This window comes from Amphiura filiformis, chromosome 20 (genome assembly GCF_039555335.1).
Source record: "Amphiura filiformis chromosome 20, Afil_fr2py, whole genome shotgun sequence".
Taxonomy (NCBI): Eukaryota; Metazoa; Echinodermata; class Ophiuroidea; order Amphilepidida; family Amphiuridae; genus Amphiura; species Amphiura filiformis.
Genome location: NC_092647.1, coordinates 24,662,033 through 24,677,086, shown reverse-complemented (window position 1 = coordinate 24,677,086; position 15,054 = coordinate 24,662,033). Strand labels below are relative to the sequence as shown.

General features: G+C 36.4%; 1 protein-coding gene across 1 annotated transcript in view; it reads left to right on the top strand.

Moving 5' to 3' along the window:
• The window catches only part of LOC140142788 (uncharacterized), a 60,574-nt gene that overhangs the window by 24,604 nt on the left and 20,916 nt on the right, over positions 1-15,054 (top strand). Inside the window, exons 4-6 of the mRNA XM_072164787.1 lie at positions 718-875; positions 11,857-12,037; positions 12,667-12,863. Of these exons, the coding sequence (XP_072020888.1) occupies positions 718-875; positions 11,857-12,037; positions 12,667-12,863 (536 nt within the window). The remainder of the gene's footprint in view (positions 1-717; positions 876-11,856; positions 12,038-12,666; positions 12,864-15,054) is intronic.

Here is a 15,054-nt window from a genome sequence, read left to right as displayed (position 1 = left end):
TAAAAAAAAAAATTATGAACATCGTGTATGCGCTCGACTGATAATTCCATCGTAATAATAAAACGCCGATTCCGGCGTTTTATACAAAACTACAGCACCTAGAGTCTTGATTTTTGCAGCCTATTGGTTTAATAAAGTACAATATAATCGTGTAAAAAATGAATTAAAAAAAAAATCAGTGAGGGCGTCGTCCTCAGCAAATGTTATAATATGGCTTTAATACGTTATTACACCACTGCTTTATTAGATATATAGCAAACATTTTGTTACTTTCAAGGTAGGAAGTTTAATTTCTAGAAGAATGGAGGCTGCAGTGTCATGTTCACCGTTCATAATTATTCTAAAATATCACTTTTTTTTGTTACTCTCACGATAGGGAGTATAATTCCTTGTATATAGAGGCCCTGCATGGGACAATGGGACATAGCTAACCACAATCATGGCTGAATGTTCAACTCGGTTCAACAGAAGCATCTGTAACATACACACCAAAGATATTCCGCAGAAAATATAAAATATGCACCATAAGTTGCTCCCAACCCTGGGACTTTTTGGGTCGAAAAGGGGACATTTTGGCCTTTGGTGATTTGGGGGGGATATGCGATATGCCCCCTTGCCCCCATTGGTTACGGGCCTGATAACGAGATACAGAATGAAGCTGTGTAGGCTTCTCATTGCACATATTCTAAAAAGCCTCATCTTTTTCGTTACTTTCAGGGCAGGGAGTATAATTCCTACAGTGCAACTCTTGTATTCATCGCCATTAGATGAATCTATTAAAGCTGGAGCATTGGGAGCTGTGTATAATGAGATCCAGAATAATGGAGGATTTGGTGGGTTCGAAGTTTCAAAACTGACCGCCATTGGACCCGATGGTAAGTTTGCTTGTGTCTGTTATGATTAATTTCCAACAACAAAAAATAACTTTAAGCACTTTGTGAAATTGTATATTATATATTATAAAATATAATTGTATTATTATATTTATTTATCCCCAATAAACTATGAAACGGGGACTAAGACCTAAAACAAGCTCATTCATCAGTACACAGTTCTTCAATCCGAGTATGTTTATACATTCATTGAATGACCTTTGAATCTGTTGGGTATAAAAACTCATACTCCACAAAACTTGAAGTCATAATGTGAGATACAATTTTTAAATAGGAATCTAGGGTCTCCCCATCAGTCCTAAACACCGTCAGTCCGAACCACCGCTAGTCCGAATTTTTAGAGTTAGGCTTATAGGGTTAGGGTTAGAGTTATAGGGTTAGGGTTATGGTTATAAGGTTAGCGTTAGGTAAGCTTAAAATTCGGACTAGCGGTGGTTCGGACTGACAGGGTTTCAGACTGACGGGTGTACCTGGAATCTATGCCACTGGAATCGAGACATTTTTAGCTCATTATATTGTGGTCAACCATGCACATCTTTTGATATCAAATCAGTGCAATGTTGAACACTAAATCAGAAGAGTTAAAGGCTGTCTGTAATAGCCGAGGTAATATCTGCCCTGTTTGACAAACTATAATGAAAGACAGAGATAAAAAGACTAAATCGCGTCTGACCTCATCTGTCAATCAAATTTAATTTCAATTTATCCGGTGCCGATCAGAGAAAAGGAATAGCAGAAAATGGCGAAAAATTATGTACTTTTACAAGGCAAAAAGCAACTTTTCTAGGCATTGTTGACATGGTGCCTTTGGGAGAGAAAGTTTCCTACTATAATAAAGACCTAACTTTTGAGATGGTTTGTATGTATGAAGGTGCAGAATTAACAATAAGGTTCCCAGTTTTACCACCACATTCAGCAACTCATATAAATCACGATACTTGTAAACAAACCGTGCTTGAGTTTGATTGACAGATGACGTCAAACGTGATTTAGTCTTTTTATCTCTGCATATCTTTCATTATATATACAACACCTGGCAGCTATTAAAGATGGGGATTTCTTTCACTAACTCCTCGAAATTGTTCTTGAATGATTTTGACTGTGGTTGACTGGTCACATTCTGGGCGTAGGCTGCATTTTGTAAAATGCTATAGATCCAGGGTATTAATGTTTACATTAGTTGCTAGGCAAAATATAACATAGATAGAACATAAAGAATATCAAGTGAAGTGACAAATTAGACTTGTCTTAATGTGCTTTCAGCATCAATAGATTCAAAATTGTTATGTGACTTGCATGGTTTGTTTTCAAATCCATTGAAATTGAGATCGAGGCCATGTAAGCAAAACTGTTGTGTTAAAGTTTATGTTAAATGTTAAAAGTGTCATCTAAACCAAGGTTCAGCTAACCATGACTCTTGCAGCTTATGCTGTACTTTTTAGAAGTAAAATAGGTTGTTGGATCAGAGAAAATGATTCCTCAAAAGTTCAAAAAAGTATAAAAGTTATTCCTTTATCTCATTCCTTCTTGAATCATTGGGCTATTCCAGTTGAAATCCATACACCCCCTATGGAAGACATGACTGTAATTTGTCACACAAGGGGTGCCGATTTCAAATGGAGTCACTCATAACCCCATTTGAAATTCACACTCCCTGTGGCATCTACACTAAAGCGACATGAAAGCTGCTAATGTGTTCATTCTATTTGAAATTCTTACTCCCGAAGATATTTCCAAAATCTACCGCAGGGGTAGTGTGGATTTTAAATGGAATAGCCCAATATTAAAGACAACCATGAAACCTTTTCAGACAAGTTTGAAAAGCAGACGATTATAACGTTCCTGTTTCATGATTTGAATTGAAATTGACATAATTTTCATTTTGAGACAGCAAGGTGTGAAAGTAAACTTTGCAAAGGGGAAGGTAAATTTTGTGCCCGGCGGCCCGACGCATCGACAAATAACCTGACTTTATTGTATGATTAGGGTTTTCAACCCACTTATGATTCAGATTGATCCATCAAGATCCAGATCACAGCAGACCTAATCACATTAATTAAAAATGACAGATCCATATTTTTGTTTACTTTTGTCTACTATTAGGCGAGTATACAGAACTTGGTGAGCTAAGAAAGAATCATGAAATGTGTAAATATAACATATTTGAAGCTTAAATGGCCAAATACGGTTCAAATTGGAACAAATTTACATGAAGTGCACCAAAATGAAATGGTCAAATATAAGATTAATTTGTTGGTATACCTGGCTTGAATCTTTCTAAAGACGACAGGGTAGTTCTCTCCTGATCAGCCCTCAGAGACTCTGGAGACACAGATACCTGGGGGAGGGGGAACTCATATAAGTGTTGTAAGCATATGCATGAATTGACTTTTAAAATTACAGATTCAATAAATGTGTCAAATTGACCCTAAACAAGAATTTTACACATACAAAATAATCTTACCTCCCTCCCATAGCCAGGACTAATTAGCCAAGTTTCTAAATTCTCCAGAACAAGGATAAAGGTGTTACAAAGTCCTTTTTTTAAAGGTGCAGTGGGTTTAGAAATTGCTCTCTATACGGTATTCAGTGAAAAGTTTAAAAACTACCTGAGCGAGGAGGGCACAGAAGAAAAACACCATATTTTCTATAAAATCAAGCTATTTTAGATCCTTAGCATGGATGCTTTTATATATTTTTCTGAGTGGCTCTCAGGCATATACCATTTGGTTCATTAACTCTAACTGAACCAGGTCTCACTAAATATCACTATTAAAATCACTGCTTGTGCATGTATTGCACGTGACTTGATGACGCAATCAGCTTAAGTCATATGTACCCAGGGAATTGTTGGCTGGCCAATGTCACCCGTGTGGCTACAGGTCGGCGTGACATGCGAGGGTACGATTTTCGAATCCTGGGGGTACCAAGTTACTTCTTTGTTCATCTTCTTTTTTCCCTTCTGATAGCAGTTAGGTTTAATAAAAGATAATAGGGTAGTCTGCTACAGCCTTCACAGACACGTAAACCATTTCGTTCATCAATGAAAGACAACCTAGGTAGTCCGCTGCAGCCCTCAGAGACTTGGGAGGCACATATGCCATTTGGTTCATTAATTCATTCATCAATGAAAGACAATGGGGTAGTCTGCTACAGCCTTCACAGACTCAAGATTGACACATATGCCATTTGGGTCATTAATTCATCAATGAGAGACAAAATGGTTTGAAATTCAAATTTTTTTTTTGAGCTGCGCGCGCACATTGTCTCAATCATGGGCGAAAATAGTGTAAAATACAAAACTTTTGCACGCTAGGCGTGCACATCATCCCCGGGACATCATCCCAATAAAGCCTTTTTTGGAAGCTTGAAGACATGTACAGTCTCTCAAAAAAATAAACCCATTATAGGGGCCTATATATTGTATGATGCAATTGCAATCTGTTTTTCGTCTGGGCCCGAAAATTTATTTTGCCCCCTCTGACCGAGAAAGCTGGCTACACCCCTGAGGGTAGTCCGCTGCAGCCTTCAGACACTCGGGAGACAGATATACCATTTGGTTCAGTAAGCTAACTTGAATTTGAATCAATGTGGATTGATCAGTGCCATGCAGGTTGATTTCTTCCTAGTGTTTGGTTCGTCAGGCTCATTAGTTCCGCCAGTGACTTAGATTTAATGAAAGACACCCATAAAACCTTTTTCAAACTGCACTACCAAATCAACAATAATATTATATAAGTAAATAACTAAGTAAAAAGTAAGTAAACATGGTATAGAGTGCAAGTGAAATTGATTGTCATGCTGTTTTGTTTGCCGAGTCTTTCCTTGCACAATATTTTAACAAATCGGGATTCAGAATGTCTTCTGTGCTACAGTTGTTATAGTTTGATCAGTTTGTAATCGGCGGGCCTTATATCATCACAGATTAATATCAAATATATTATATTTGGAAAATTGTCTTGTGACATCTTGCCAGAACCATCACAAATTATTAAATGAAGTCTTATTTTGGGTACTTGCTTTAATACGCAAAATATAGACCAGAGATGTCATCTATATCACATCTTAATGTCGGTGTAATTTTTCGGCATAGTGGTAAAAACCTAACAATTCCCGCCAATTACGAACTGAGAGTATTTGTATATATCGTATTTATTTCTGACATTATTTCTTTGTATATTTAATTGTATTTTCTGGTGAACTTGCATTTTTCAATATTGTAAGTGGCAAAATAGTAGTTCAAAAATAAGTAAACCAACCAAGTTTTTAGTCCTTGTCTAATTGATCTGCCCACACATGCCTATTTGGCTGAAGGTTATTAGTGACCATCCATCAGGAACTGCTTCTAAACACAGCCTGCGGTCAATTTTGTTTTATTTTGTATTTAGAAAGTACATGTCAGAAGCTTTAGAATGATATATCACTCGAAACAATATCCAGAAGGTTGGGTGAACTTGACATATTCAGCAAAAAGTACCATATCTAGTTGCTATTAGACCTTTTTCCCGACTTCACCAATCAATTGATATTGGGTCCGGCATTTGAGTCATCTGCACCCAAACGCAAATACTCTGCCGGTGCGCGCAATCAACTTTGTGTGACGCTCGACACCCCGCGAGATGTTGCCAGCTCGCAGTACGCATCATTTTCGTCGCACAATAAAGAGCAAACAGGTGATCAAAACAAAACAAAGATTGATTTTCAAAAAGCATGGCATTTTTTCTGTTTCTTTTGTATTTTGTAGTATCAAAGCAAACTGGCACAAATGTTAACAATGTACACTTCCCATTTAAACAATTATTTTGTGAAATATGAAGTGAAAGAAGTGAAATGGTTTTTAGTTTGTTAAGCGCCTTGAGTTGAGACCCTCTGGGTTAAGGGTGCTATATAAGAGCCTGTTATTATTATTATTATTATTATTATTAAAAGCACATGTTGTTGGTATATATGTGATGCGATCAAGCAAATTTGGTCGGAACTCAGAAATATTTAAATTTCAGTTTCTTATAGAATAGTAAAAAGCATTTACAAAGCTCCATTTTGCAGAAAACACCATTGAAATTGAACAACCAGTTCCAAAGATATGAGCAACTATGAGCAAATCATCTCAAAGTCAACAACATTCAGGAATATCCTTTCTTTATTGATGGTTGGTTAAGGGCTGGGGTATGAACATTTGGACAGTATTTATTGTGGGACATTAGAGCACATCAGACATATCGAATTGCATTCTGAATACGAAGAATGTCCTTCTGATATCAAATAATTTTGATTTTTGAAATTAGCGATGTAATACACACTTTATGGCAAATGATTAAAAATTGATATTTTTGATATTTAACAGTACTCGAAGTAAACGTAATAAATCTGATGATTTATACCTAAAGTGTATGTAGGTGGGATGAAAAGCAGACGATCAATTGAAAATTGTGACCTTTCGTATTGAAGTTGTTGTTGTTGTCTCCATGTACCATGACCAGATTGGGGCCCCACCAGTGCCTTGGACGGGGTTGGGGTCCTGTTTCCCAAAACACACAAAAAATAGGTCTTTTTGGGAAAAAATCCATATCTTCAATATGAAAGGTCAAAATTTTCAATTGATCGTCGGCTTTTTCCTCCCAGCTACATATACTTTAAGAATATATCATTAGATTTATAAAATTTAAATCGAAAACTGTTATATATCAAAAATGTGAAAAATATCAAATTTGAATAATTTGTCATAAAATTTGTATTACGGTATATCGTGAATTTCAAAAAAACAAAAATTATTTGATATCAGAACTTAGACATTCTTCGTATTCAGAATGCAATTCGATATGTCTGATGTGCTCTCATGTCCCACAAAAAATACTGTCAAAACGCTCATTCCAGATCCCTTAAGGGGGCAAGCAGAGTCCCTTTACTGTATGTGAGAAACTTAAGACATTGTTTTGTATTGTATCTTTAAGGTTACATACATTTTTACATAATCAGTCAACATTAATGGGTATATTTTCACGGGAAAATTTTCTGGACACGTGACCAATGCGTATCAATGTAAGTGTAACCTCGAGCCTGATCCCTGCCCCCCGGCGGTGATCTCGCTATTCAAGTCTTAGTAATTTTGAATTGGAATAGTATTCTTGGCCGCAATTTCGATAGAAATTTGTGTATTGCAAATTTATTGAATATCATGCAATCTTAATTTCTTCACAATATCATCAAAACGTAATTTTAAGAATATCTACCTACGCAAAAAAATATTTATCTACGGAAACTCTTATCATAATATTTTTAACTTGCGACATGTTACTTATTTTGCATCAAAGGAGGAATTCTTCCTATTCAAATACATTGGAAGACCACCCGCTGTGCTCGGGGTCACATTCCATAATGCTAATATGTCTGCGCCCATGGGTGTCACGTGTCCAGAAAATTTTCCCGTGAAAATTTACCTATTAATTCTGACTGATAATTGGCCAGAGAATACTCTTATCATGTCATTTTGGAGCAAAAATTGTAGTGTAATGAATGACTTATGTATTTTTAGCAAATGAAAAAAAAAACAAGAAAAATTGCGGGGGCACGTTGGTGCAGTGGTACGGGCTCTGCCTTGTAATCGGTGGATTGCGAGTTTGAGCCCAGACGGTGCCATTGTGTTGTGCTCTTGGGCAAGGTGCTTTACCTTACTTGCCTCTCTCTACCCAGGGGTGAAATTAGGGAGCGGTTATGAATATTGTCCATTGAGTGCCACCCAAAGGTATGAGCATGCCTAGGGTATTGTATGGCAGCTGAGCATGCCTAGGGTATTGTATGGCAGCTGACATATTCTATAATGACAGCGGAATTAATGTAAAGTGCTTAGGTACTTGTGAAAGGCGCTGTATAAATACCAACATTTATTTATTTATTTATAGTAACAAATCACTGATCCGAGTCCCATTGAAGCCATGAAAACTTGTTTCTTTTCATAATGTACGATTGCATTCAGTTTCATGAAATTACAAGCAACAGATCGCTAGTACCTTTAGAAGTAATGATGATAACGATCTTAATTTTTTAATACATTGTAGTTTGTCAGTGTCTCAAGCCCTTCCCAAGTTGAAAATCTAATGCGGAATGCAGGTTTTTGTTTTTGTTTTTACTTTTTTTCTATCAAATGGTGGGATGAGCTTTTTGACAAGAATACCCAGGGAATACACACACATACGAGGGGTATCAAAAAGTTTTTGAAATCATCCAGAAGTGAAGGAGCTATATTGATGAAATTTTGTCAGTATAATCACTGGTCCTTATGTACATTATGGTCCAAAAATGGTCTCATAAGTATGTTTACTTTCTATACAGGTGGCGCTAAATGGGGGGTAAGTGCATAACCTGCAAAATAGAGGAAATTGAGGCACACAGTGTGATTAAGTTCCTGCATTTGAAGGGTTAGGCCTAATGCCAAGAAAATCAATGATGAAAGGAAGGCTGTCTACGGTGATGATTGCATGTTGTTTGGCACTGTTGCTCTTTAAAAAAGAAATTTCTAGCCACATGTACCTCACAGATTCCAAGCAGTGGACATCTATCACTTATGGATGATGCGGCCACAGTGAAAAAAGTGGAGATCTTATCATGAAAAGGTTTTGCGCCTACCGCCCATCTAGTGCCACCTGTAAAGAGAGTCGAACATATTTATGAGACCATTTTTTGACCATAATGTGCATGAGGACCAGTTATTACACTAACAAAATTTCATCAATATAGCTCTTTCATTTCTGGGTGATTTCAAAAACTTTTTGATACCCCCTTGTAGTTTCTGTGTTCAAGATGAAGAATTTCATTGAGATTTATGACTTTTTTTTTTTATGTCAGATGATTGCAGAAGTGAGGTGAGATTTATGGTGTATATTTGTGGTGTATTTTTGAAGAAAAAAAAAACAGAAAAAAAGAAAAGAAATTTATTCAACCCAGTGGTGGAAATAACCTTCAAAAAGCGGGCGCTTTTACTAACATGGGGCTTTGAGACAAACTATTGAATTAAGAAGAGTATCAAGGAATCCAACTATAATGAAAGACAAAGATAAAGACAATTTATCGTGTCTGACGTCATCTGTCAATCAAATTCGAGCACGGTTTGTTTACAAGTGTTGTGATGATGACTTGCTGAACGCGGATTTATAACCGGGCGCCTTATTGTTAATTTTGCACCTTTCGACATGCAAGCCATCTCAAAAGTTAGGTCTTTATTATAGTAGGAAACTTTCTTAACCAAAGGCACCATGTCCACAATGCCTAGAAAAGCTGCTTTTTGCCTTGTAAAAGTATGTAATTTTTTGCCATTTGCTGCTATTTCTTTTCTCCGATCAGCACCAGATAGATCGATCTTCCTTTTACGTGCTGATTAACCTGTGTAAACTAATCAAGGATCATAATTGACAGTGACATCAGACGCGATAAATTGTTTTTATCTCTGTCTTTAATTATAGTATAGCAGATTTCTCAAAAAATTAGCAGTTTTTGAGAAAAGCACCAAATCTATTTTCCATGCCTTTTTTTAGTCCACCAAAACAACTTACCTTAAATTTTCAAATCAATGAAAACTGCATATGACAGCATTCAAGATTTGACTTACGTTTGGCGGACACGCGTGTGAAAAAAGTATTTAGGGGTGAAAAGAACCAAAATTCTTGATTGTTTATATGTTTCCAAGGGTAAAATGTCATCTAGTTTCAGATTTTGGCACTTAAAACTCCCTATCTTTTATAGATTTTGAGAAAAATCATTTTTAGTCCGATTTTGGCGAAAATGGCAATTTTGGGGTGACAAAAATTTTGACTTGCAGATTTCCTGTGAGTATATGAACATGAAAACTATCAAATAGTGCCTAATTTTCTATTCTAATTGTGTAACAAGGGTACAATTGTGATATTAAAAGCATTGAATGGGATCCATATATTTCTTTTATTTTTGTAGCAGGGTAGAAACTTGAGGGTTCGGGTGACAATTGATTTAGAAAAATACACAATATTAGCATCATTTTCAATTTGAAAACGCCCATATCTCCACAATGGTATGAGCTATAGGGATGCTTTAAGTGTTTATTTGCTCAGTATTTTATTAGCTAAATGGTGATATAACAAACAAGTAAGCTAGATCTACAGAAAATAAAATAACTTGCAAAATGCTACCCCCACCCCTAAGGATTTTGAGGGCGTGAAAAAATTCACAGATTTTGCAAAAAAATAAGTCCTTCAAAATTGGGAGGTTTGAGGCTAAACAAAAGACATGTTGCCCTTACCAATGCCTCCCTCTAGAGCAACATGTTTTTGTTTAGCCCTGAGTATCCCCATTTTGAAGGACTTATTTTTTTTGCTCCAATTTTTGCTCCAATTTGGGGACTTCGGGCAGAAATATGCCTGTACATTGCTATGGGGAAAATTTTCAAGTTGATAATTATGCATTTTTTATGTCAGATTCAGTTTCTGCACAAAATTTCACCCTAGAAAATGTTCCTTTAAGTAGGATATCTTTCACTTTAAGTTTCCACCATTCTGTCCGCCAAACGCAAGTCAAAGCTTGAACGCTGTCATATTTATGTTCTATCATGTCTATAGAGAAATAAAATAGTAACTAATATTTTTCAAATGTGACTTTTTCTAAAGTTCGACCACATTTGGGGAAATTTCAAGGTATGAAAATAGTATCAAGACCTAATTCTAAAATGTGTGTGTGGTAGTGGATCACTCAGCATTGCTCAGTGATCTGGCTATGGTGCTGCCATGCCAGTGGTCTGCATTCTGAGACAAAAATTTATGTGTCACCACAAAATGGACCAAAATGTCATACAGGAAATGTAAGTCACATATTTCTAGTCTTTTGCCATAACACTAACATACTGGAGGCTTTTTGGCAGAGAGGAAGGAACGATTTAGGAAGGAGGGAAGAAGATGAAGAGACATTTTGTTTTCTTGGGTGTGGTTTTGAACCTGTGACCCCGTAGGTCAGTCATCATAGGCTATTTAATAACAGGCACTAAATTTAATGCCCATGTGACCCATGGGCCATACCAAGACCATCTAGTGATCAGTACATGTGACAAAGATCATCAAAACTGCTGAAAATGTATAAGGCAACTTAATTACACATTGGGTATTCTGCTTTTTTAGTATTTTTCAAGAACTAAATTTTGGAAGTTTTACTGACGGAAAATAAAGTTATTGCCGGAAACTCTTACAATAATACTACAAAGTAACAAAAATAATGATGAATTTGCTAGAAAATCTGGATAATGTGGATATGCATCCCACGTTTCCAATTGAAATACGCAGGAAGATCACCTTTATTTAAATACGGTACGCTAAGATGACTGTAGGTACTAGACAGTTCTTCAGGAATAGGCCTATGTAATAGCGATGTCGCTTTGTCTGCATTGAATGTGTGAAGTGCTAAAATTGGTATGATATCATTTGGGGTAACAATACTGGAAAAATCCATATTGCCTTATATAGCATTGGGCTATTCCAGAAAATAGGTGCACACCCCCTATAGAGGAGTAAATTTTCAATCAAAGAAATGTCCGGATTTCCGAGTCTGCTTTCTGAAAACGACTGGAATTCCAGTTACCAATGTCACTTGAAAAAGCTTGGAAATCCAATTAAATGAAGGAAAAATCACGGAAATGTCCAAAATGAGCTCTCAAATTGAGGATTTCTGATTTTGAACTATTTTTCTGCCAGATTTGTTTACCTTTGGACACTTTAAAAGTCTGAATTTCCAACAGTCACGATTGGACAAAAAGTCCGGAAATCCGAACTCCTCTATAGGGGGTGTGCATCTATTTTCTGGAATAGCCCATTGGCACACAACATACAGTTGTCATTTCAAAACTTCAAAGCATAAAAGAATGTTTGTATCAGAAACATTTGGCATGTTTGGTAAAAAAGCTTTGTGTAAAGCAATATATAATTTATATTTATATTAATCTCTTCTACAGGTTCTCAAAATATAGTAGACGAATGTACTATTCTACCATGTCCATTGGATATGTCATGTGCAGTATCTGTAGCAGAGGGTATCAAGCTCTGCAAGTCTTTGTGTGTGAACAATGCAGACTATTGTTATAATAACGGTGAATGTCAAGATCCGGCAGGGAATGAGACTCTCATAACATGCAGGTTAGTTCGTACAATCATTTCTTTTTCAATGCGCGTGGTTTTGAACTTGATTTTAAGTTTCTTGTCACCAGTGGCGCACTTGTGCCCCCATATTTTTCTTGTCCGCCCCACTTTTTAGGCCTTGCCAACCCAAATTATGCAAATTTCAACTTTTTGCTGCAATTTTACGCAGAATTGGTTGATTTTGCCCCCCTGAAATTCACTTTGCCCCTGACAAAAATTCCTGGTGCCGCCACTGCTCATCTCTCACCTGCATGACATCGTCTATCTGCATCAAACTTTAATGATTTAATAAAAAAAAAAAAAACACTTTTGATTAACCAATTTCATATTTTAAGATAATACATTATGGCTTTAACAGTTAAAGCTCTTGTTTATATACATGCCTAATCAAGGTAGAAAATATGTTGAAAAACTACTGTGAAATTGTACTTATACTTGATATATGATAAATCTATATTTATGATGCAGTACACGGTATGATATAAAGGATATTAAACTCATATTTTAGCCATATCTCAAGATCAATTCTAGCTAATGGCTCAGTTTGCTCCAGAAATCATGAATACCTGTTTTGATGAGTTTTTTCAGCCTTTTCGTCTAATTTCTGTATATGTTCATCTTCACAGTTGTACAGCAGAATTCACAGGGCCACGTTGCAATATTACTCAAACACCAGCGCCACCACATACAACAACAACGATGTCGTCACATACGACAACAAGAATGTCGTCTCAAACACTTAACCAAACAACCTTGCAGCAGACGACACGGGGGCAGACGACACAGGAGCAGACAACGCAAGGCCAAACAACAGTAGCCAAAGGTATTGTTATTAATATTATCTTTTCTTTGTCTGATTGTTTACATGTGTTTGTTTGCTTGTTTGTTGTCTTTAGTTTGGATCCCGGGGTGTAGATTTGCTCAGGTTTAGTGTACACACTTAAAACAGTCTAGTCATGTTCCCAAATTTCTACACACAAAAAAATCTTTACATAATCATATGTAAAAGTTTAACACCATAAAGAATAAAGAGATTACCAGTCTAATTCTAATGTAAGACTATGGCCTCACTTTCCTTATATAAACCAATAGGTGTGATTGAGATTCAGTCCTATTCAGTGATCCCAGCAAATGTGTAAAAAAACTAAAATTGTGTAGAAATTGCATATAGGTGAAGGATAAGTCATTAAAAAGGTATTTTTGAAATGAAAGTTTTGGTAAATACAAATAAAAACAGCAGTTTTGACAAAGTTGAAGTACACTTTTTGCAGCAATTTTGTACAAAATTTGTTGATTTTGCTCCCCCTGAAATTCACTTTGCACCCCCACCTCCAAAAAAATCCTGGTGCCGTCACTTTGGACACATGAAGACATGCAAATAAACCTAGAAGTAGGATGATGAGCATGCCTCGCAAACACATGGGGGCACATGTTTCAAGTATTGGCTTGAAACAGGGTCTTGTGCCCATGATTATCAAGTTTGCCTTGCGTGTCACACTACAAGAAAAGTCAAAGACCTGTGATCAGTACCAGATATATCAGGGACATCACATGATTTTTTTTATCTTTCAAAATTTATTGGTTTTTATTTAAAAGACAATTAACATCAAATCATACAAAAAAAAGTAAAAAGGTAGCAAATATGGATACAATTACACTGTTACACATCACATGATTGATTTGATGGAACTGGGCCAGTAAGTTCAATATGTATGTTGCTGTGAACAATAGATAACAAAAGAAGATAGAATGGTATTTCAAATATCTATACTTCTCAGCAGACATCGACTCACTTTGCTAGATTAAGCGCAGTGTTGCCACACCTGTGATTTTGAAACCCAATTGGGTGACTTCTGAAGATTTTTGCTGTTACTTTTTACCATTTTCTGTGATAGAAATCAATGATTGGGAAAACATATTGGTGATTTTGTTCAACATGCAGGCTCCCACAACTTTCGGTAGCTTGCTCTTCTAAGGAAACTAATGGTTAAGAGGAAAAACGGGTGACTTTTCAATAATTTGCCTAAACTTTTTCATCAACTCTGATCAGAAATAATAATAAATTTGGTAGGAGCATGGTTGGGTGCGTAGATACAATATTGGGTGGAGACTAGATAGGAAAGGGCAGTCACCATGGATCATGCTTGCAAATCAATCAAAAAATATGAACCAATTAAAGTGTTTTGTCTCCTATAAGAATAAGCTTATTAAAAATAAAAATTCAAAATGGAAAGTTATTGACTTGGATTTCCAATTTATAGAAAAGTTTCTTTTTATTTGATTTGTTTGGGTTTTGTCAACCCTGTTTAACCTAAGAATGCCTCTATTGAAGTTTATTTCCATTGGGGTCCATTTGGACACTGGGACGGGTTGGGAACAGTCAGCGGTTAGCGCCCTATTCTTTTCAAAACTGGCTGTGAGATACGTACATGTATGGCTCTCTGTACACGAGACCAGTGGCTGAACGTCCCCGCTGAAGGACGGAGTACTTTCATGATTCATTTACCCAATTCTAAACGAACTATGGGAGAGTGGAAAAGTCTGATTTTAATTTAAAGGTTGCCAATTACTTTCAGGCATTGTTGCTCTAGTCAATATCCCAGCAAATCTCCACCACCGGAATTGAACCCAGGACCTTATGAAATGCACTTAAGGCAATTTTCCCTAACCATTAGGTCACGCTCTCCCTCTTTAGTTGTGTCTTCCATAGGGGGTGTTATATAATGGATTTCAACTGGAATAACCCATTGCAGATGTTCTGTTAAAACCTTGTGTGTGATCTTTGACTGCTTCATGAAAAACTGTCTCATTTAAAAGTGAAATGGTCACCTGTGATGTTTTTTTTTTTGTGAGGTATAGTAAAATGACATGCTGGGTTTTGATAGAAAAGTGATGAATTGAATGATGTGTGTATATACGACCTTGCTATCACAGTTGATCTGGGGACTTTTTTGTGTGTCTTCCCCACCAAACTGGGATATCAAGGACCCGGAGGGGGGGGGGGCACTCAACTT